The sequence below is a fragment of the Falco biarmicus genome, chromosome 5 (assembly GCF_023638135.1).
Source record: "Falco biarmicus isolate bFalBia1 chromosome 5, bFalBia1.pri, whole genome shotgun sequence".
Taxonomy (NCBI): domain Eukaryota; kingdom Metazoa; phylum Chordata; class Aves; order Falconiformes; family Falconidae; genus Falco; species Falco biarmicus.
In genome coordinates, this window is record NC_079292.1 from 55,212,224 (window position 1) to 55,236,790 (window position 24,567).

General features: G+C 39.0%; 1 protein-coding gene across 11 annotated transcripts in view; it reads left to right on the top strand.

Annotated features, from left to right (window-relative positions):
* ATF7IP (activating transcription factor 7 interacting protein) overlaps window positions 1–24,567 on the top strand; it is a 114,026-nt gene that overhangs the window by 49,660 nt on the left and 39,799 nt on the right. For 9 of the 11 annotated variants that reach the window (XM_056341649.1, XM_056341640.1, XM_056341647.1 and 6 more), the window contains exons 2-3: window positions 8,352–9,412; window positions 20,837–20,926. In XM_056341649.1, the coding sequence (XP_056197624.1) occupies window positions 8,359–9,412; window positions 20,837–20,926 (1,144 nt within the window). In that variant the 5' untranslated portion in view covers window positions 8,352–8,358. Of the gene's footprint in view, window positions 1–326; window positions 462–4,423; window positions 4,694–8,351; window positions 9,413–20,836; window positions 20,927–24,567 lie in introns of those variants that run through there. The other 2 variants (XM_056341646.1, XM_056341644.1) reach the window with 2 other exon arrangements.

Here is a 24,567-nt window from a genome sequence, read left to right on the forward strand (position 1 = left end):
CGGCGGCGGATTTACTTATGCAAAGCAAGTGTCCTGTAGCCAGTCCCGAGCAGGCATGCAAATTCCCCGTAGTCTGCAGCCATGAGGCGAGAAGTCTGTCTGCGCTGGTCTGGGAGCTGGTGAGGGGCAAGATGGCCGCAGGGGCTGCCTGCTAGTCTCCCTCCCACCGTCACAGGAGAAAATGTGGCCTTTCATGTGGGAAAAAGGCAAATTGTCTTCTTGCCCCCAAAATCTGAAGATTGTAGAAAGTCTCCACCAGGCTTCAATTAAGTGAATTTATGAAACTGTTGGTTCCATCACATACTTGAAGACCAGCCTCCACCAACCTGAGGCGATGCACCGGGCAGGAATTCAGCAGGGACTTCTGTATGTGGAACTGGTCTGAGCAAGGAACAAGCAAGCAAGGCAGCAGGTGCACCACACTCCCTTGAGAAGGGATATCTTCCCTAGAGGAAATACTGGTAATATTTTATGAAACAGCAGGTTCCTACAGCCAACTAATCAACTGCTGTTTTAGTTCCATTTTAAATTGTTGCTTTTTTGTTACTTCTAAAAGGCACTTGTGTATGCATGACAATGTTTTAATGCAGCATCACCTTTTTTCTTGCAAGTTTTTTCACTTTTGTTTCTTCTGGCATTTGAGAAGTGAGCTCAGGGTACCACTGTTAGCATTAGATAGCTCGCCTCTGAAGTCTGATGTCACCAAGTTGCAAGTGTTTGAAAGCTGAAATTACATCACAGCAGCTACTTGCATATGTAATATGTGAACCAGTTTAGAAAATACTTTCCAGAATGTTATGGGTAAATATATAATTTTTTTCATTGGAATAGTGTTATTCTACATTTTATCTAACAGAACACTTGTATTAAGAGATCTGCCTTAAAAGGATGCAGTTCTGCATACGTGAGTGATAACTTGCTACAGCTGTAGCTTGTTGAAGTTTCACATCAAAATTTCACCTATAAAAGGGAAAAATGCTGTATTTTACAATGCACAGAAAACCCTAAACATGAGCAGAACATCTTGCCTTTTAATGATTTTTTTTTCAGTTTCTCATTTTTTGGTTTGCTTGTACGTGAACAGTTAATTCAGGTTGTTGAGGTTTTAAATTTGGAATATCAGAAGTCAGGTAACTTTTTAATTGTAGATGTGTTCTGGAAGTTAGCGTCCACTTCTATAGAAGTATTAGCTCCTCTTATTTAACGATTATGGTAACTGTTAATCCTGTTCCAAAGGTGGAAAGGCAGTATAACATCTAAACTGCATATAATAGAAATACTCTACAAATATTCAGCTTTATATAAACTTTAGTAAATCCTTTTTTTTTTCTTTACAGAAAGAAACATACTTAGTCCTTTAGCTTGTGCTAAAAAAAAAAAAGCAAGAAAGCTGAATTTTGCTTTTGTTACAGATTATTTCAAACAGCAGTACTTGTTTAGTGTTAGGAAACTTCACAGCTGAATTGAAAGCTTATGTTTTGAGTTGTTGATGAAAGTTGAAATATGACACTTGTGGGAAGTACCACAGTTGCTCCAGCTGAGCTCCACTCAAGCAGTTAACTGATGTAATGACCTAAATGGCTGTTAAAATTTAGTTTACAGAAAAAAACAGAACTCTTTTTGGAGAATGAGCTTAAACTTCACTTGCTAAAGACTGGGTGTTTCTAAGGCACTTGAGTTGTTTGTTTTAATGAAGCATTGTATAGGAAAGATTCTTGCTTGTTTTCCATTCTTCCATCTTCAAAAGTATGCGTTTTATGTATAGCAGTTATCAAGGCATAAATTGATGAGCCATGTAAGGACAATTCTGCAAAGCCACCATCAGATGAAAGATCTTAGTTGTGTAAATAGACCTGACAGTTCTTTTTTCCTATGAGGAATCAGTTTTTTCCACAAGGCATGGTAGCCTCATGGGAAAAGAACTCTAAAGTGACTATTTTAATATGAGAAACATGTTTGTGAGCCAAAGTCAAAGGTGCTATTAGTCTTTGGAGGCAGAGAAAACACAGGACAACTGCTTAATTCACTGTGATGCCAAAGTCGTGAGAGTGTAGTTTGAGTTTGTACCTGAAGTTACCAATCAAGTACAGTACACAAGACCACATAACCTGTTTGAAACGTCTACTGTGAAATTACTCTGGTTTACCAAGCCTGTAACTGTGCGTTCAGGGTGTTTTTCTTCAGCGTAGATACACATGTGGACTTCAGAAGGCGGTTTGCAAGGGTGGGAGAGAATGGCCTCTGTTTTCAAGGTAGAAATCATATTGCACTCCTGAAAAAATACTGATTTTTTGCTGCTTCTGTGTTGGGACACTAGAAAAGCATGGGTGCTGCACATTATGTCAGAAAAGGAAAGGTTACCAGCTGGCATGCTTGAATCCGGGTTGAAGTTCAGTAGTGGTTTTGATTCAATATTTAACATCGTATTAATTCAGTGGTTGTAATTAACATAGACTAAAAACGCACCTGCATGTTAAACGCTGCACCGTTCTTGCGGCCGTGCACCCCGTGTGCACTGCACTCGTGTGTTTGTGCTTTTGTGCAGCTCCAGCTTTTAAACTGAAAACCCGTAACACATTTCTTACGTCATTTACCAGCAATTTGGAAAATGTTGATGCCGCTCGCCTGGGCCGTGGGCCCCTGTGCGTGTGTTTGTGTCCTGGCCGACCTGCCGATGGCCTCGTGGGGTTTGTTGCTGGGCGGAATTTAAGGGGCTGCTGTGTGATTGGCTGCCGTGCAGCTGCTCCTTCCAGCCAATCGGAGGCGGGGCTCGAGTCCGCGCTCCCGCAGCGCCGAGGCGAGGGCTGCGGCCCGGCACGTCCCGCGGGGAGAGGAGGGTGCAGGGTCGCGGCGGGCTCCCCTTCGGGCGCGCTCGCGAAATTACAGGGCACTGCTGCAGGGAAGAATGCTGCTTGTTTGTTAAACCGCAAACATCAATAATGGATATTAAACACGGGGGGGAAATAGAAGCTAAAGTTTTGGATCTTTTTCTTTTAAATTACAGTGGACCTTGTTTTGCTGTTATGTGCGCTGCATGAAATAGGACAGGATGGTGGTGTAATTTTTTCTTAGAAAATGGCATGTTCGTCTTAGCTTTGTTCAGCCAACACTAACATAATTCTAGTCTAAAAGGAAAAATCAATCAGGTGTGCTAGAAGAAATATAATTTGCACTTATCATATGTTCTGTTTATTAAATTTTAAAATAAAGGTATATTTGTATGTGGATCTCAGTGGGCTGGTGGTTTGCGTCTTGCATTAGTGGTAGGAAAATTATTAGCACATTATTTCCACGCATATTCTGTAAGAATAGATCACAAATGGAGGGTTTTTTTCAATTTGAAAACAGTTTTTAAATTTTTGACAATTTATATCGACATTTCTATAGAGGACTTCAACTGAAAAGTGCTTTTTATGAATTACTACTTAAAAGGTAGGTTCTGTTCACCACTTTCATTCTCTGGGACTGTCCATCTAGAACAAAATACTCCTGACCATTTGCTGCCGCACTTCCTTGATTTGGCTATGCTACATTATAAGCAGACATGCATATTGAAGCAGTGTTTTTCATGATTCAAAGCTTTACTTCCTTCATGTAGTTAGTGTGCTTTGGCAAACGTGTCATGCTTGCGCTTTTGGTTAGCACTGCGTGCACTTCAGGAACCCTGCACCAATGCTGTTCTAGACCAGTGGTATTATGCAAACCCCATTGTGCGCTATTGTTTAGATTGCAACTACTCCCTCCCCCCCTTCCGCTCCCCCGCCGTTTTCGTGATCTTTTCTTTGTCTGCTGCCTGTTACCGGGCAGGATTCAGGCAGCTGCTTGCTGATTGGCTAACATTTCCAGAGGCTCTTGGGTTGCTCATATGAGCACACGGTTATAGGCTAATCCGTAGCAGCTAAACTAATACCTTCCCTTGTAGTTTCACAGCAGTGATCTCTCTACAGACTAATAATATTAATAAATAAATAAATAAAAAATAGCGGGAATACTTTTTAATTGGCTAAGAGAGGAGTCCTTTGCATATTCCTAGCTACACTGGGTACGTTTTGGTTTTACCATGTAGAACACATTTGGTCAAGGGAAAGAAATCTCCAGGTATTACTGGAGGGAGGTGCCTATTGATGTGTTTGTGCCTCTCCTGCTGAAGTATCTATGACTTTCAAGCTTTAAATGAAAAAGGGAATTTTCCTAAATTATATCTAAACAAATACAATTTGTGTGGTGGTCATTCAAAAAATGATTATTCAAAGCAAAAAAAGCAACCAAAAACCTACCAACTACACACTTAACTCTACATACTGGAGTAATTTTATCTGTTCCATACAAATGCCTTTCTTTGAAATAAAAATGCCCTTCTTTGAAATAAAAATGCCCCTCATTGGCTTGATGCCTGGACCACTCACTTCCTCCTTGTGACTTGGTCACATGATGAGTAAAAACTGAAAATACCCAAGCATCAGATGAGGGAAGTGCATAGCAAATGTAGTTAAACATTGTTTTAATTGTTAAGTGTAAAGGGAGATTACCAACATACATTCATTTAGCACAGTACTAATTTTAAATGTTTTATTTGTGCAAGACTGAACTCGCGAAACCGGCTCTGGAGTTGGTCTCTGAAGGGCAACTTCCTTACCCCTTTGAAAGACTGGAAGGCAGTATTTATCAGATGGCTGCTGATTGGCTTGCACCGGTATGACCAAACCTGTCTGGACTGGTTACCGATTTATTTGTTTCTTTTACTCTGATCTCACATGAGATCTGTTACTGGCTGCAGTGTGCTCCCTTGTGGGTATGGGCTGGAAACACTTTAAGGCTGTCTGCAGTGATACATGATATTTAGCTGTTAACCGGTGTTTGGTATTCATGTTTTAATTTTATCTGTGCTTGTAATTTTGTCACTTATGGTAGCTTTTATTGGATATTGTTTGGTTGCAGGAGATTGTGGGATTGAGCTGAAAATATGCATGAGTTACTCAAATAACCATCTAACAATGGAATTTTATGAGAAGCCTTTTTTCCATATAGGTTCACTGTTGAACTGTATCAGAGCTTTGTTCTTAAACTAGATTTTGGATAATATCCTAAGATACAAAGTAAATGTAATTTCGGAATATATTAAAAATTCAAGCTTATTCATTCAGTATTTTAAGAAAAAAAGTAAGGATGCATCAATATAAAGGTATTCTGATGTTTGATTTTTTTTTAAGACTCTTGGCAAATTTAAGAAGGAAGTGCCCTTCATTGTGCTCTGTATTTATGATATTTTATGTTAAAAATATGAATGAAAGACTGCCTAGATAATTAAGGAAACTAGAGCAGAAAATACTTGTTTATAAAGTTATATTTTGTGATTACTCAAGTGATGCAACTATTAGTTTAATTTTAAGTTGTCTGAATATTTTATTAATCTATTAGTGTATCTTCAGGTCATAGGAAAACAGGATTGTGAATTTTGTAATATAAGAACTTTTACATTCTGGGTAATGCTTATAAAAGAAAGCATTGCAGTCCAGGACATCAAACTACTTGTCTGTCTTAATTTTGATACAAAGGCCCTGTATCTTTGTAGAGTATTAACAGAAGACTGGTCAGCTATTATGAGATCTTTCAATTGTTCATCATTAGTCGAGCCTGGAATTTTCTGGTTTTTTTTCCAAATTGGCTCTACATCTGTAACAGCATGCATGTTGCTTGTAGGGGATTACATGCATGGAATGCAAATTGGATGATTAGTACTGTTACATGACAGTCTGATATATGCGTTTATAGTGACATGAAAAAACATGCTTTACATTCCAGGTTCTTGGGAAGAAGGAAGGGATGTGCTTTCAAAAACTGCATGCACATTTCTGAAATACTAGAGGTTTTTTATATGCTGCTTCTAACTTCAGGACTAGAATTACTGTGCTAACTGTATTATCTTCTGGAGGAATATGAAGACAAGAAGATGTAGCATGTAGATAGCTCTGGAAGGTTGTTAACAGCTCACCCTGGAGTTTGTATTTCAACTGACTGTAAATGGTTATGTGATGAGAGTATTTTCTGAAAACAAATAGGTGTTTCAAATCAGTGTTTCTGTAGGTGTTATATTTTGCTCCTACTAGTGGCAATGCAGTAACAGGCAATCCTGCTCAGAAAATGTAGTTCAGACTAATTCATTTTGTATTGGTATTACTGAGAGTCTGTAAATAGAGCTGATACAACCTTTTGTTCATCTGTTCCTGAGGTGTGAATTGAAGTGTTATTTAAGCACCATCAGTTACTGGAGTAGAAGGATTCAGAACTGAAGTGGAAGGGAATCTCAATGTTATGTTAAAAGGAAATGCAAAACGAGTAGAAAACCCACTGTTTTTTAAAAAAATCATGTTTATTTCTATTTTGCTCATATTTTTATCCGTTTATGTTAACTAAGTGTATAAGAAGCCTTTTGTAAAATACAGTATGTCATGATTGTAAGGTATAGAGTTGTCTTGGTAGTTGAATACATATTGTACCTTAGAATACAAATTCATATCTTACTGTATAAAATTTTAGTTGGGCAACGCATAAATATTAAATAATGTCCTTCGTAAACAAACTGTTCCAAGTAAGCTAGGAAGGATCCAGCAGAGAACTACCAGAATGATAGGAGGCTAAAGCACATGACTTACAATGAGATGCTGAGGAAGCTTGACAAGTTTAATCTGAAGAGAAGGCTAAAGGGTAATTTTAGGGCTGCCTAAATAAAACTTGCAGGCAAGGTTAGTTACAAAGAGGGTGGAGTCATTAGAGACAGTGGAGTATCTGTTTTGTGAATTTTATGGCTTGGTTATACAACCCATTGCTGATCTAAGCTATGTTGGTGATAGTTCTGCTTTTTTATATATTAAAAAAAAAACCAACAAGAAAATATATCCCATCTGAAAAGACAGTGTGGTTTATTAATTAATTTCTCAGCTCTGTGAATGAAAGTAGGTTGGGGAAAGATGCAAAATTAACTGTATTAAATATTTAAAATGCATCCTTTGTGTAATAATTCTGCTATATCAGTGATATAAACATTTGCTTATCTGGTGCTTGTGGAAAAAATAAAATTCATATAGAGATAACTGCCTCATTCATTTTCTTTATTTTTTCTACTTGCTGTAATAACTTTTAACTACTATTACCTAAGTGACTTTTTGCATGTTTTGTCAAACTTAAGGCGTAACTTATGGTGTAGTAGCTTCAGTAGAGTTAAATTCGTTAGCATCAGCTGATTCAAGATCATAGTTGCTGAGTTTCATTTAGGATGTACTCAGTTCCTTAACTGCTTTCCGCTTCTGAACAATATTACCATATCTAATTCTTTAAAACTGGGTCCGAAAACAAGACCACATGGGGAAAAAATATAGTTAAAGAATCCCTATGGATTTCTTGGTTTTGGTGAATGGAAACAAAGAAATAAGATTTTTGTTTTATTTCAACAGAATTATTTTAACTTCCTAGGTGATGCGTGATTTAAGTCTGTTCGTTTGATAAAGTAAATTGTCACACATAATTTTTCTTAATTTTTTAATATATTATTTATCTTATTTTTCTTGATATTTGCCTGGGTGGATGGAATAAATAAAATTACATGGAGGGCAAAAACGTCATTTTTCCTTGAAAAAGGAAATTGTTCTAAAGGGAGGTACAAAATCATAGTTTATAGGAGCACAACTGATCTAGTGAAATATTATTGCAAATTGAATGAAAATGCTCTGAAATTCCAAGTTTAGTTAACCATTGTATTAATATGGAGGATGAAGGTCTATTTTATCTATACAGGAGAACAAAAGTATCTTAATGACACATGCAGAAATTCTTTCAATATATTGACGTTTTCTTAAAAGTTACTTGATATAAAAATCTTTTTATGTACCTCCGTTGTTAATTCTATTTGGAACATGAAATTACATGGTTTTATGAAGATAAAATAAATGTAAACTGGTGGACTAAGAATATTTTGTACTTTTTTACAAGAAGAGTGGCTGCTGGCTCTTACATTAGTATAATTTCTGTTTCTAGCTAGAAAAAACTCATTACGGCGCTTTGCTATAATAATACAAGATGCCTGGTCTAAAATGTGTAGTTGGAATATTACTACATTATGTTATAGTATAATCTCAGTGGTCTTTACATACATGTGTTTGTGCAGCATACATAGAAACTTGTATTTGTTTTTCCTGAGGACACACAAAATTTAAGTCTGTTGTGGGATGTTTGTAGGTACAGTTAAACCAGTTTCCTTGAAAACATGCTAAATGCTACTACAGTCTTTTTTAGGAACACTGTAATACGATAATAAAATGTTACCTTGACAATTTTTTCTGTACTTTGTTTTTAAGGGTCAAGATGGATAGCGCAGATGAACCTCAGAAAAAAGTCTTCAAAGCACGAAAAACAATGAGAGTAAGCGATCGACAACAACTTGAAGCTGTCTATAAGGTTAAGGAGGAGCTGTTGAAGACAACTGAAGTTAAACTGGTAAATGGCAAGCATGAGAATGGAGATTCTGATTTAAATTCCCCTTTAAGCAATACAGACTGTATGGAGGACAAGAGGGAAGTTAATGGCCTAGTGGACTTGTGTGTTAATTCTGAAGAAGGAAAAACAGCTTATGATGAAAACAGTGAAGCCAAAAGCCCTGAAAGTAGGGCGGGGAACATAGTTAATGACATGGAACTCAAACCTCTAACACTGTCGGCAGAGAAGTCTGCACTGTCTCCTGAGCAAGATAAAGATACTGATACTGCTTTAGCTTGTGAGGCTGAAACTGGAGTGCTTGCTAGCAATAAAGATAACTTCCATGAAGAAAATACAAAAGATCATTTGGACCAAAGAGAGAGTGACAGCCCATCAGAAGGTGGAAGTAAATCAATCTGTGTTACTAGTGACCCTTCTGAAGAGAAGGGAGAAACATATGATGTAACTGTTAATTCCAATTCATCTGGTGAGGAGAAGAGGACAGAAGTAACTGTTGAAGATGCTGTTGGAGAAGAAGCCATCTCTAGCAGTATTGAAGCTGACCAGGAACCAAAGGACAAACACGACGGCACTGCTGATCTTTCAGAAACCACTGTTCAGAAGACAGTAGATGAGCCAAGTGAAGGTATCTTGGACAATGCTGACTCTATGGAAACAGATGAAATTATTCCAATTTTGGAAAAACTAGCCCCTGCTGAAGACGAACTGAGCTGTTTTTCTAAAAGTTCTCTGCTTCCAGTGGATGACACAGTCCCAGATTTAGAAGAGAAAATGGACAACAGTTTGGGTTCACCATCCAAGCAGGAAAGCAATGAAAGTCTGCCAAAAGAGGCTTTCTTGGTACTGTCTGATGAAGAGGAACCCTGTGATGAGAAGGAGGAATGTGCTGAAGCAATACTACCAAACAAGTCAAGTCTTCCAGGTAAGAATTTTCTAAATGGGTAGTTTTGATTCAAGTCTGGGACTTTGTTCATTTCTTGGAATGACAGACCTGTGACTTTTTTTTAAATCAAAAAGGCAGTCTTACCCACCAATTCTGTGTTACATAGTCTTGCAGTTTTTAAGGATGGAATTTGAGGCCCAGAAAGAAATGAAAGTAACGCCAAAAAAAAGTCATCTTCAAGATCTGGTTTGTTTTGGGGTGGTTCTTCTTTCATACTCTGCAGACTGGGGTGGGGTGGCGGATGGAAGAATAGGAAAGAAGAATAATTGCCAGACATGGAACAGAAAGATTTGTGGGAAGAAAAGTGTCTTCATTTACTGTTCTTGAGGGGAAGAAAGAATTTCAGCTTTCTTTAACATGTAAATAAATAGTAAGAATGAAAACATGCTGATAATCCAGGCATGCCACAAGTCCCATTTGTTTCAAATTTCTCTTTGCCAAAAGACAGTATTGGAAAGGTTTAATGAATAACGCAAGTCATGTATAGTTTTCATGTCATATAGCTTTTATTCATTTAACTCATAGTAGTTTTTCTCCAACTTTCATCTGGTCACTATGCAAGCTGGTTAATGTTTGAAAGCCTTAAATGTAGGAAGCTGGTAAGCTGGTACTTCAGTCTCTTCATGTAATTATCAGAAGAAATTTTTTTTTGGTGTTAAACAGAATGGATGTCTTCTACATTATCGTCATACAGTTTTGTAAGCATTTTTTTTTTTACATAGAGCACTCATTGTCATACTTATATATATTATGTATATATACAACTACATGTATTTCTGAAAAATAAACCAGGTGAATAATTTACAGATAAGTTGATGCTGTTCTTCTATCTGTAATTAAGAAAGCTGATGTTTCAATGATCTTGGGGTTTGTTTCTCCCCACCCCACCCACCCCCCTAGTTTTTTATGATAATGATGACCATGCTACCCCAAATGTGTTTACACATGCTTGACTGGGTGGGAATTTCATAGGTTAAACAAGATCTAGGTGTCTTTCAGTCTCTGGGATGTTAGTAACTATAGTTTCTCAACTCTTGTTTAACTAATCATGAAACTATTTCACTAATTTGTGATGGCATTCTGAGTCTTCAGTCTCTAAACAGCTAGAGAAAGAGAGAGATAAGAATGTGTCTACTAAGCCATGTTCTGACTCTTCTGTCTTTTCTGGTATTTACTTTTAAATTTATGCCAGTTAACCAGGAAAAGGGTAGGTTCCATGGTTCCTTCTAAGGATCTTATTTAGGTGTCAGGTGTTGCATTGAGATTGCAAAAGTAATACCATTGTTGTGTAATTAAAGTTTTCCAGAATTTATCTGGATTTGGAGGGTGGCAGGGAGAAAGAACATTGTATGTACACGTGTCAAAATCGGAGTGTATTATGAATTCCTTTTAAAATGTACATTACAAACAAATTGATGATCCTTGTTCTTAGGGCAGTTTTAAGGGTTCTTTAATTGGACGTGAATGAAAAGCACGAAAGGTTGCTTTTTTCATCTTGCCCAATGAGGAAAACACAGTGTGGGTACAGAGGAATTTTTATTCCGGTACAAAAAGACCAAAATGAATATTAAACGTTGGACTATAGTTGCAGAAGTCTAAAATTGTGTCCGGTGATATTTTTTTTTTTCTGATTTACAGTTCTGGTGATGGGAAAAATTCCTTTAACTTATTGTTTTATTTATTGGCTATAACAGTTTGACTTTTACAGTTGCATGGCTGTAACTGAGACTGTTCAAGAAAACTGGCCACTATGAAATATATTCCGTACTTATCCAGTAGTTACCTGTTAATTTCTGCATTCTAAGTTTCATAAAGCTTGCCCATTAAGTTGCGGAGGATGGAATTGTAAGTTTTTCTGAATAGTACATTCTGTGTGAAATAATTAAAGCAAATCTTTTGGGACCCATTTTGTACTAAATTTAACATGGTATGAATACAAAAATTTTGCAGTCCTTTCACCAATTTTAATCTTTCAATAACAAAGATAATAGCAAAGTGGTTGCAGGGGCAGGAAACAATTATATGAGAAAACAGGTAGAGTTGCCTTAGAAGATAAAGGTTAACTTTTAACTTTTAGAAAGAGTTTGAGAGAACTAAATCTGTGGAGGCTGCATGGAGATCATTTGAAGTGCTGTATTGGAGGGAGGCACAGGTGCAAGCTGTTCGATTTAAAAGTACAGTTTTCAAAAAGCCCAGATAAAAACTGGCATGGTTACCAATGATGTAAAGCATGACACTAGAAGACTTTCTTCAAATGATCAGATCAATAGAATCTTTTTCTCAAATAGAATTACTAAATATAACATCTATGTTGGCACTTAAGATTTTTGTAATGAAAGATCATGCATTAGAAAATCTTGGAACTCTTTGGGTAAGTAAACAAGCACATGCAAGGAAGACCTGATTGATGTATTTGAATTTTTTTGGATATCCAAACACAAGTGATTTCTTATGAAGAACTTTTGGAAACTGGACTGTCTTCAGGTAAGTTGGAAAGTCCTTGTGAAGGAAATGATCATTTGAAGAATGGAAATCTACATTGATCTGTTCCAGAGGCTACACTGTCCAACAGAAGTAATAATTTACCTAAAATGAAGGGTGACTAGCAAGGTGACAGTTTGCTGATGGTGCTATGGTACTGATGGTACTATGAAGAACTGTAGAAGAGTCTTAAAATGCTGAATGACTGAGGTATAAAAATGGCAGATGAAGCTCATTGTCGTTAACTACAAAGTGGTACAGATGAGTATGAAAATGTTCATAACGACAGAACTGACTTACTATTCAAGAACAGTTTTCCATTATAATAGGTATTTTTGTGAAAACATTCATACAGTAGCAGTTGAAGAAACCAAATAAAGAATGCTGGAAATAAATTAAGAAATTGAGGAAAACTTCACTTATGGGACAGCAAGCTCTTAAGTGTTTTGTATAATTCTGTTTCTTTCCCCCTGCTTATATTAAAGAAGACGTCACAGAACTGGAAAAGGTACATGAAAGAGTAACAGGGAAGATGATGGAATTGCATTGTAATTTTAATTCAACCCTCTGATGGTCTTTATTCCAACCTCCTACTCAAAGCAGGTCCAGTTATATCGGGTGGCTCGGGAACCTTGGCAGTTTACTTCTGTGCATCTCCAAGGATGGATATACCAAAGCTGCTTCTTGGGTAGCCTAATATTTAACTAAACACAATAGTGGAAAACTTCCTTCTGAATTGGAATCTTCTGTGTTCCAACTTGGTCCATTGCCTCCTGTCCTGTTGCTGTGCACTATAAAGGGTCTCTGCCCTCCCATTATGTAATGGAAGGCAGTGATACAATCTCCAGTTAAGTCTTCACTTGCTAAGGCTGAGTAAAGCCAGTTCTGTCATCTGCTCCTCATATAGCATGTACTTCATCCCCTTGACCTTTCTGGTGACCCTTTTACTGGACTTGTGGTGTTGCCAGTGCCTTTCTAGGACTGGGGATGCAAAAACTGGACATAGTGCTCCATATGTGCATTTTTCAAGTGCTGAACAAAGGAGAACCATTTCCCTTATCCTGCTGGACGCATTTCTTGTTAATACGGCCTGAAATACTATTGAACTTACTTCGTATTGCCAGCTAATGTTCAAATTGTCTTCCACCAGGAGTCGAGGCCCTGTTCTACAAAGCTACATTCTAGTCAATCGCCAGCCTGTCCTGTTGCATAGGGTTATTCTATCCCAGATGTAGGAACTTCACATTTGCACTTGCCACACTTTGCATTAGACCATTTTTCCAGCCTGCCAGTGTGCTTCTGTATAGCAGCTATGCACTGCAGAATATTTACTGCCACCCCTCAGTTTGTATCTACAAACTTTTCAAGTGTGATCTCCTGCCCACAGGTTCAGGTCATTAGTAAATATGGTAAACTGTGTGAGCCCAGTATGGATCCCTGAAGACTACCTCGAGTGCCAAGTCACCAGGTAGAATATATACTATTAATGCCAGTTATTTAAGAGCATTGTAAAAAGCTATTAGATCTGTCAGGCATGATCTGCTGTTACTAAATCCAAGCTAACTACTCCTGGTCACCCTCCTCTCCTTTGTGTGCTTGGCAGTGTCTTCCTGTGAGTCTTTGGAGTTTTTTTCATAACCTCCCCCAGATGCCAGGTGAGACCAACCAGACTGTAGTTTCCCTGACTTACCCTCCTTGACTGTCTTGAAGATGACTCTGACATTTCCCTTTTTCAAGTCATTGGGAGCTTCCCTTGGTTGCCATGAAGATGGTAGAGAGAGGCCTCACAATGCCAGCAACCTCCCTCCCTCCCTCAACATGCTTGGGTACATCTCATCTGTTCCTGTGGAATTCTTTATACCCACCTGGTTCAAGTGTGCCCTAGCTTTATCTGCTTGACTGTGGATAGCACTTCTGCAGACTGCCAGGGCCTCCCTCTGCTCTCGGGCACTTAGGAGGGAAGCTTGCCAGTGAAAAATGGAGACTTCAGAAAAATTGAATACTTCAGTATTTTCAGTGTCCTCAGTCATTAGGTTGCCTGCCCCAATGAGCAGTGGCCCCACAATTTTCCTTAGTCTTCCTTTTGCTGCCATTGTAGTTACAGAAGTCCTCCTTGCCCTCGATATCCCTCACTAGCCTCAATCCCTGTTGAGCTTTGGCTTTTCTTACTCCATTCCTGCACAACTGGACAATATCCCTATATTCCTCTTACTTCCTTCTCCTGTGTAATTTTTCTTTACATAAGAGCTCTCTCAGGCGGTCCCTGTTCACCCATACTGGCTCTACATTCTGCACATGGAAATGAACTGCTGTCATGCTTCAAGGAAGCTGTCGTTGAAGAACAGCCGGGTCTCCTGGGTCTGTTTGCTTTCCAGGGCAGCTCCCTTTGGGATACTAGCAAGTAGGTCCTGAACAAGGTGAAATCTGCTGTGCTGAGGGCAAGGACTATAATTATATTTGTCCTGCTGACCTATTGCAGATTAATTCCACAGTCCTCATGGTTGCTGCAGGTGAACCAACTCTTGACCTTCATGTCCCAGACCACTTCTTCCTTGTTTGTGGATAACACACCCAACAGAGCATCCCCCCTAGTTGACTCATCAATTGCCTGTTTCAAGAACTTTTTTTGGCATACTCCAGAAACCACTTGGATTCTGCCCAGTCATATAGTCCTTCCAGTTAAAGTACCCTGAGTCAATCCTAAAGCTTGTGATTAAGATTGCTGTATTGACTTTCTCTCCTTAATCCTAAGTAGTCTGTAGTACCTTACACAACAGCCTGTGTTGCTTTGCCACCTTTCCTTGCCCACAAGCGCTCAACTGGCTCATCACCTGTCCCATGGCAAAGCTCTGGGTACACCTCTCCATAAAGCACAACCCCTCTTCACCTTTCCACCCTGCCTTTCCTGAAAAGGCTGTGTTCATCTGGTGCAACACTGAAGTAATTTTGGCTATCCCACCATGTGTCTCTAATCCAAATGAAGATAGAATTTTGCAGTTGTATGGACTAGTAATTCTTGTTTCTTTTGCTGCATTCATTTGTTTACATATATTTGAGATGGAGCCCTGTGTCACAGTGCTTTCACAGAGGACAAGCAAGTACCTTCCCTGTCATGCTGTTCCCCATGTGTTTCCTCAGTGTATCCCATACCTCAATTTCAGGTTATGACAACCATTCCCTACCATACCTAGTTTCAGGTCTTCCTCATTAGGTTAGCAAGTCTGCTTGCAGAACTCTTGTTCAGCTTTGTCAGATGGATTCAGTCCCTACTCAGTAATTCTTGATCATCAGAGATTACCACAGTGGAAGGTGTGAAAACCTTGCCTGCAACATCTGTCATTCAGCCAGGTGTTCATATTCTGGGTGTATGCACTCTTACTAGAACTTTTTTGTGTGTGTCCCAGTTCATTGGGAGGATTGGTGATTTGGGCCCTTATGCCCTTCACCTGTTTCTGCAGAGATCCATTGTCACTCTTGGTATGCTTAGAATTGCTTCTGGGTAGTAGTGTTGATGCCCATGTGGATAAGCACAAGGGGTAATAGGCTGAGGACCAGATGAGCCTTTGCAGTCTCTTTGCAACACTGGAGATGCAGGCTCTCAGCAAGAAGCTAATGTCTTGAGGCATCAGGCCAGGTTACTAGGTGGGTACCTCCTGTGGGAGGGAGTCCCTGGTGACAATCACCGGTCTCTCTCTCTTTCATGCAGGTGGTTGGTTCAGACTCAGCTGGCTTTGATGTCTCCGTTAATAGAAGATTTTCCTCTTAATGTGTTCTGTCAGTGCTATACCTGTTCAATAACTGCAGATTTGCAGGTAGAGGAGGAGTCTTTGCTCTGTTGCTGGAAGTCACAGGCTGCTTACCTCCTCCATTTGTAGCCATTTTGGATATAGACTCTAGTTGTCCCTGTTTCCTTTCACTGTGGGATTTGGGGTTTTGTCTGTGCAGAATGATAGTTTATCTCCTCTTTGTCCATTCTACGGTCAGCTCATCGCCTCCTACAGCTTCCTCACTTTCTGACTCTGATCAGAGAGAGAACTTTTAGACAAGGAGGGACTGTATTTTATAGTAGGATCTTTCAGTGTGAAAAAAGGGAGGAGAGAGATGACAAAGATCTGTAGACAGTAAGTGGTATGGAGAATGGGTATTTGCTGTCTTCCTTTACAAGAGTATAATGTATCAGATGGAAGAAAGGAAAAAACCTGTGAGGCAGGATCAAGGCATGGAAGAAGAGAGAGTTTTCCATGTGGAGAACTAGAGCTCCTTATTGGCAGCATTGTGACTGCTAAAAGTTTACCTGTATTCATCTCTGGAAGAGGGATTTTTTTGAGGGCTATCAATTCCAGAAGCCCTGAGGCTTTGAAGGTCATTCACCAGCAATTTTTCAGAAAGCTGAGGAAATTGTCTGGGACTGCGTAACTATGTTCTTTTCACCTTATATTCTTTCCTACTTGATCATCTACTGTTGACATGAAAGAGTTGGAGATAGTATCTTGGATTAGATGAGCTGTTGGTTTTACCTAGTGCAGCTGTTGCTATGTTCACTCTCTGTACACTCAAGTTTGACCAGATGAGTATGTCTGCCAAAGCAAATGTGAAGTCTTTCTTTCTCAGAGTTGCTAGCACCTGGACTGCATTCTAGACACCTTGATTCTAGACTTCTCTACAGCAATGGCATTTCATGTCCTCCAGGGATAGTTTGAAAGAGAACTTGTAACTGATCTTTGTTATGGGAGTCTGAAGTCAAGCAGTACACCCGAGTACAACCTGTTAAGAATAAAGATTGCAGTTAATATTTAAGAGAGTACAACTTGTCTTCTAGAAAGTAGTGTTTGAAGAGAACTTCAGAGCATGTGAATGGCAGATAAACAATTAAACATGAACTTTTGTTTCTGTGTTGTGATAGAATTAGCCATCAAAATTCTTGAATTAACAAACAGGAAAATAAGCTATACCTAAATGGCACTGATTAAACTACTTGTCTGCAATAATATTTCTACTTCTGATTTTTCCTTGAATAAAGGGATAATGAAAGGCTTTCAGACACTTGCTGCAAAAAAAATTACATCATTTGGGAAGCAAACTTTATACTGGAAAGCTTAAAAGAACATAAGTTTGGTTTACCCGATAGAAGATTAAAGAGGTCTAAAATATCTGCAAATAGGTGCTAAATAATGGTGGAAAGAGGTTTATTTAATGTAGCACACAGACACAACTGCAGCATTTTTGGTCCACTGGATTTTGCAAATGGGAAATGAGGAACACTTCTGCCCAACAGGCTTCGGAGAACCAATTGATGGATGTTGGATTTATCAGTTGCAATCTTGAAAATCTTTAGGGATTTTTTTTTTCCAACTAAAATGTGGTAATAAATAATTTGTCCTGGTTTTGGCTGGAACAGAGTTAATTTTTTTTTTTAAGTAGCTAGTAGTGTGCTGTGTTTTGGATTTAGTGTGAGAACAATGTTGATAGGACACTGATGATTTTAGTTGTTGCTGGGTAATGTTTATACTAAATCAAGGGTTTTTTAGTTTCTTGGGCCCTGCCAGCAAGAGGGCTGGAGGGGCACGGGAAACTGGGAGGGGACACAGCCAGGACAGATGACCCGAACTAGCCAAAGGGATATTCCATACCATATGACATCATGCTGAGTATATAAACTTGGGGAAGAAGGAAGTGGGCACATTTGGCTTTATGGGGTTTGTCTTCCCAAGTAACCGTTACATGTGATGGAGCCCTGCTATCCTGGGGATGGCTGAACACCTGCCTGCCAATGGACAGCAGTGAATTAATTCCTTGTTTTGATTTGCTTGCATATGCGGTTTTTGCTTTACCTATTAAATTGTTCTTATCTCAACCCTTGAGTTTTACACTGCTTTCCAGTTCTCCTCCCCATCCCTCTGGGTGAGAGGGAGTGAGCAGGCGGCTCTGTGGTGCTTGGTTGCCAGCTGGGGTTAAACCACGACATAACTGAAGAAGAGAATACTGTGCTTTGTGCTCAAATCACTTGATAACTTTATATATATATATATATAATTTTTTTTTATGATAGGCAGGAAGGAGTTGTGACCAAATAATAGAGGGGTTCAGGTTGGGAGGGACCTCAAGAGGTCTGTAGTCTAGCCTCCTGCTCAAAACAGGGTCAGCTGTGAAATTAGACAAGGTAGCTCAGAACTTTATCCAGTTAGGTCTTGAAAACTTTCATTGATGAAGACTGGACAACTGCTCTGGGCAACCTGTTCCAATGACACTCTTCAACGTTGGAATTGTTTTTCTTTCTGTCAGTTGGAATGTTTCTGCTTACATGTGCTGTCTCCTATCCTTTGCTATGCACCTTTACGATCAGTCTGGCTCAGTCTTCTCAGAAGCCACCTTACAGGTATTGGAAAGCTGTTTTTAAGTCCCCATTAAGCTTTATCTTCTGCATGCTGAACAAGCCCAGCTCCCTCAGCCTCTCTTACAGGTCATGTTCACCAGCCCAGTAGCAGTCTTTTGCTCCTCATTGAGAGATGGCATAATGAGTGCCAAGTAAAGGACAATAACCACTTCTTATCATATACTGGCTCTGTTCCTGTAAATGTAGCTCAGGATGCTGTGGTTCTCCTTTGCTGCCAGGGCACGCTGTTGGCTCATGTTTTCCTTGGTGTCTATGCAAGTCCTCGAAGTAGAGCTTCTCCCCAGCCATGCGGACCCTAGCCTGTGTCATTGCAAGGGCTCTGGCTTCGCAGGTGTAGAACTTTTTTATCTGTCCTTGTTGAGTATCACATAAAGCATTTGTCATCCCATTCCTCTAGCTTTTCAAGGTCCTCATGATTCCTTCGAAAATATGTGAATCTATGATTTCTTCCTGAACAAAAATAGGCAGATCCCGTTATGTTTGATGGGGAAAAAAATATCTGTATTTCTGTTTTATAATAACTTTACGGTTAAGTTTGATCAAAACTTCACTGCTCACAAAGGCTGTGGTTTTGTACTTTCTTGTGATTACTGTCTGTGCACATCAGTTCTAGCCAATGTATGAGGAGAATGTTGCAGTGACAGGATTGTGGAATTGTGAAGGTATGACTGTGTGGTCCAAAGTAACTTGCAGATACTGTTCAGATGTTCCTAGGCTTACTCACTATTTTTATTTCCATTTATATGTATATTTTGGCAGAACTAACAGCCAAATGCATATCCAGTCAGTCACTAAGCAGATCTAAATGTTTGCAGCTGTAGAAATTATTAAAAACTATTGTCGACTGTTCAGTGACAGGAAAACACCTAGTTAAAGAAAAAACAAACATCAACAAACACCTATGCATTCAGATCCACAGCCATCAACATGACTTAAGACAACTCTGTGATAAATATGGTGATAACTTAATTTTTTTTTTCCCAAGTAATTGCATTCATTGCTTCTGCCTGTCTAGTAGCAGGATAACAAGATCACACCTAATCAGTGAAAAATAAACATATAACCAATTGTAAAATTATCTCTGTATTATGGTTCAAACCTTCTTAACTAGAGAGGTTTAGCTGGCCATCGTTTTTAGCTAAACAAGCTAAATTTGTTCACAGAGTGCTGGAAGTTTGTAAGGGAGGAACTTCCTTGTCCCTGAAATTGCTTTCTTCTCTACATAGAACTCAAAAAGCTCAGCTTTGAAGCTTGTAACGTGGTATTTTAAAGATCTTCTAGGTATGTGTATCTTTCCACAGAATATTAGTATCCTTCAGTTGAATATTTTAAATTTGTAAATTGTGGAAAAAGTACTCTTAAATTTAACAACTCTCCTTTAGATTCCTAAGTAAATGAGTCCTCTTAATTGATAACAGTTAAATACATGAAGCTCATCTATAAGTCTTAAAAATCAGGTGGTATAGGCAGTATGCCCTTTTATTACCCTAGAAGTAAATCAGATTGGGTATAAAGAATTTTATTAATATTATTTATTGCATATGAATATTATTTCTTGCATAAATTAACAAAATTTAAAAACTTATAATTTTGGGGTTTGGTTTTCTGACTCCTTATTTTTTCTGATTAGGTGACTTAAATTATTCAAATGTGCTTCATCATAGAAGTAAAATTTAGTGTTAAGAGAGCATCAAACATATTTTCGTGGCTAGAACTTTCTCTAACAATGCTAGTAAACTGCTGTAATAGCCAAATGAAAATAGGAAATTGGAGAAGTGTACAGATCAAGACGTGCATGACTTCTGACTTACTCTGTGTTTTGAATAGATTTTAATGTAATAAAATAATAGTTTTATCTAGCAAGCACAGGAGGTGACAAATACAGCCTGTATGAAACACGTAATGGAAGTTCATGGAATGTATAATAAAAGTTTTCAGGAAGTGTTGCATTTTTTCATTTTAACCTGTGTGCATTTGAGGGTGTTATTTCAGACTTTTCTTTATTTAAGAATTTCCTTAACTGTATGTTTTTAAATGACTAATCTGAAATTGTGATACTTTAAATGAAAAGTCATATTTGTTAAGAAAATAAGAATCCAGGCCTTTTCTGTCATAAAGGTTATGGGTGAATTTGCCAGTTGTAAATACACAAAAATATTAGTATTTTGTTACTGACATTTTTATGCTTTTTCTCTAGGTGAAAAAACTAAATTTATTGAGAACTAAGTACATAAATACATAAATAAAAATTTATTTCATTTCAGAGGTAACTTTAAGGTATTCTGTTGATTTTAAAGCTAAACAAATCCACAAGTGAATCTTACTGTGTTGTATGGTGGTTCAAACTTTTGCTCTGAAGCTGTCTTCTCATTTTTTCATCTCTGCATTCAATCTGTCATACTTACTTCTCCCACCTTCCCCAACATGGTTTTTCGTAAGTATTCTAAAAGTTTGCTAGTCAAAGTAGGATGCTTATGAGACTTTTGTAGGTCCAAGTAACACATGGACTTTTTTTCTTCTATTTGTAGAAGAGGTGGAGGAGGAGAGAAGAAAGGATTGCGAGGAGTATAAAGAAGGAGAAGAGGCCCATGGAGAAGGGGAGAAACACACAGAGAGAAGTACGTAATGTTAAAACTAATATGCTTCACTGGTGCCATATGTTAAAAACAGAATAATTGAGGTTGGAAGGGACCTTTGGAGATTATCTAGTCCAAATCCTCTGCTCTAAACCAGGTCAACTAGAGCAGTTTGCTCAGAACAGTGCCCAGACAAGTTTTAAGTATCTCCACAGATGGAAATTCCACAGCCTTCCAGTGTTCCTCTTCCAGCGTTTGACCACGTTCGCAGTTAAAAGTTTTGATATGTTTGAATGGAATTTCCTGTGTTTCAATTTACGTCCAATTCTTTCGTCTTTTCACTGGTACTCACTAAGAGTCTTGTTCTGTCTTTTTTTACTCTTCATCCTTCAGGTAATGTACTCACATTATAAAATCTCCCCTAGCAGCCTTCTCCAACTGAACAGTGCCAGCTGTCATTTCCTCATATGAAGATTTTAGTGTTGGTACCAGTATAATCTGCTGGTGTATGTTACTAGTGACAAGCTCCAAATGGACTTTGTGCTGCTAATCACAGCTCTTGGAGCCCAGCAGTTGAGCCAGTCCATTTATCCAGCCCATACATGAGTTCATCTCTGAGGATGTTTTGGTGTCAAAAGCATTACTAAAGGTAAAGCATCCACTGCTCTCCCATCATCCACCAAGCCAGTCATCTCATCATAAAAGGCTGTCAGGCTGATGAAGCATGATTTCCCCTTTATAAATCCATTCTGACTCTTCCCCAGTGCCTTCCTCTTAATATGTTTAAAGACAATTTCTGGAATTACTTGCTTCATCATGTTCCCAGGGATTGAGTTGAGGCTGACCATCGCGCAATTCCTCAGGTCTTTCTTGCCCTTCTTGAAGATTAGAAGAAAGCAAATGTCACTCCAGTCCTCAGGATCCTCCTGCTATTGCCACAACCTTTCAGGGATTGAGAGTGGCCTTGCAGCCACCTCAGCCAGCTCCCTTGGCACTTGTGAGTGCATCACTCTGGCTTGGATGGACTTGTGTATGTCCAATTTGTTTAAATGTTAACTCTGCTTCTTCACTGAGAGCAAGTCTGCCCTTGTTCCAGACTGTCTCACAAGTCTCAGGGAGCTGGCATTGCTGAAGGCAAGTCTTCTCATTAAAGTCTGATGCAAAAAAGCATTGAGTGCCTGGGCTTTTTCTGTGTCCTTTTGTCACTTGCTCCCCTGCTTCATTCAGCAGGGGGGATGTATTTTCCCTAGTTTTCCTTTTGCTGATGGTATACTAGTAGAAGCCTTTCATGTCCCTCACCAGATTCAGCTTAAGGTGAGCTTTGGCTTTTCTAACCCTGCTCCCACCCATGTAGTGCCTTTATTTTTCTTGTAGGTCACCTGTCCCTAGCAGATGGGGGCCTCCACCCCCTACAGGCAGGGAGCCACTTGCTACTGATAAACGGTGCTACTGGATGGCTCAGGCGTGGCCAGTTCAGATATTTCACTGGGCACAGCTCTCAGCCCCATATCTGCTGTGAGGACACTGAACTAAATCTGTCATTGTCCTGTACATCTGCAGGCAGAGCGGGAGCTGCTGTCCTGGTGCTTCCAGCCCTTGTCATCACGGGAATCTCCACTTCCCATCTGGATAAGCTCAGGCTCTGACTGTACCTCCTTTGGTACAGCTGGGGGTTGCAGTTCTTGAGGCCTCAGGATCTTGGGGTATATCCAGTCAGTCTGTCTGTCATCATTTCTGATGCTGTGCCATCCCCTGACCTCCTTCCATAGCTCTTCTAACTTGGCAACACAGCTCTTTCACTAGGTTGCATCTTCTGTAGCCAAGAAGCTCATCTGTCAGCCAGAATAGGCAGCCCTAGATAATCCCTGCAGCGCAAGACTTGCAAAACCATATCTTCCCCCAAAATAGCTCAGTGTGGGTGGAGTCTCTGACATTACCAGTAGAGTTGTTCTGTTCCGCTGGCTGCTGGGAGACCACACTATGTGCCATGTCACCACTATTACTGAATGCAGGGACCATTCCCCTTCTGTGCACCCTACTGTGCAAAGGCCTATGTTTGTTAGTTGCTCTTTGAGAGCTGCACTCTAGCCCCAGCAGTAATACAGGCCTCTCATCGTACCTACTGAAAGGGTGTTTGAGCATCCATAAGGAGCCAGCTGGAACTGAAGCACAGAGCACCCTTTGATTAAGAACAGCTGATGCAGCTCATCAGAAGCTGCTGGAGTTTTGTAGAAGTCACAGCCTTGTTTAGGTATCCTTTCCACTAGTAGTAAGCAGCCTGAAGCTCTTCAAAGAAAATCTAACTGCAGTAAAATTAGATGTTAGCATCTGCTTAAGAACAAATTAACTTGAACATTAAACATGTTCTGTAAAATATGTGAATAGCTCTTGCATGTAACAAACTATTTGTATTATTCAGTGGTTAGGCATTTTCTAAACAGACTGATTGGAAGTAGGAAAGAATTGTATGGAAGATCCTAATAAACTTGTCTTCAGTAGTCTGGGACTAGTGTTCTAACTATTCAGATTTTTCCTTTTATTCCTGCAAGTTTTTCTGATGGATGGAAGAAAGCTGGAGATGTAGCTTCTTTTTCTACCCACCCCCCCTTCATTTTCACACTGTCTACTTGAATTCTGGGTAAAAAAATGAAAAACTCATACCTTAAACATTTATACTTTTTTTAATAAATATGATTTGTAAATATTTAGCATTCTGCAAATGTTTATGAAGAGCCCCATGGCCCTGTAAAACTTAACTAACATTTAACCATGTATGCTTTCACAGACTTTTAAAAATAACCTAGGTTGTCATGCAGATTTTAAAATACTACCTTTAACTTTTAGTACATTAGTGCGTTTTAGTGCAACTCTTAAAAACAACAAAGTCTGAAAACATCAGAAAACCAGATCAGACTGAAGCCATCAGAAATCTAACCATCAAAGTAATCAGATTATAAGAAATTAGTGAAGTTAGAAATAAGTCTTGCAGTGTATGTAATACAAGTAAAGAAAAAATGGCAGTGGAAGATAATTATTTGTTATGCTGTTTCAGTCTCCAGTGAATCTTCATTGATGTACTACTAATTCTGTCTTTCTGTATCATCCTCAAGTTTGGGGCTGGGGGCTGTGGTCTTTGTTTTGGTGGTGGTCAGGTTCCACAGTATGCTGTGTAGCTCCCTTCCTGATAATGTACCTCTGCTTCTTGTTTCGTATGTGGACCTCTAGAGGACACACTGCCAGGAGCTAGAGGAGTGAATGAGGTCTCTTTTGTGCTTCATCGTTGTGTTGAAAATGACTTTTATAATATAGTTCTGAGCTGGTTCTTTTGTTAGATTTCTACTTTCTTTCTTATCCAAGAAGTAAAAAAAAGGTTTGAATGTTTTTTCAGTCAGGGATTGGATGTATAGGTTAAAACTTATGGCAGATAGAGAAAGTTCGTTGCTGACACAGCCAGAATGAGATGTAGTCTTATTTGGCTGTAATCCTGAAAAGAGGATTTCTTTTTCAGAGGAGGGTTTTGTTTTTCTTCTCAGAAGCCATATTTCATTATAGGATGGTGCTGGTAGGTGCAGGAAGAACAGGAGGCAAGTTCTGGGGAAGGGAATGGTGGTACTGGAGCTATTCTGCATTTGGGGTGATGATTTGCTGAATCATAAAGCAAACTAACTAATGAAGCAGCAAGG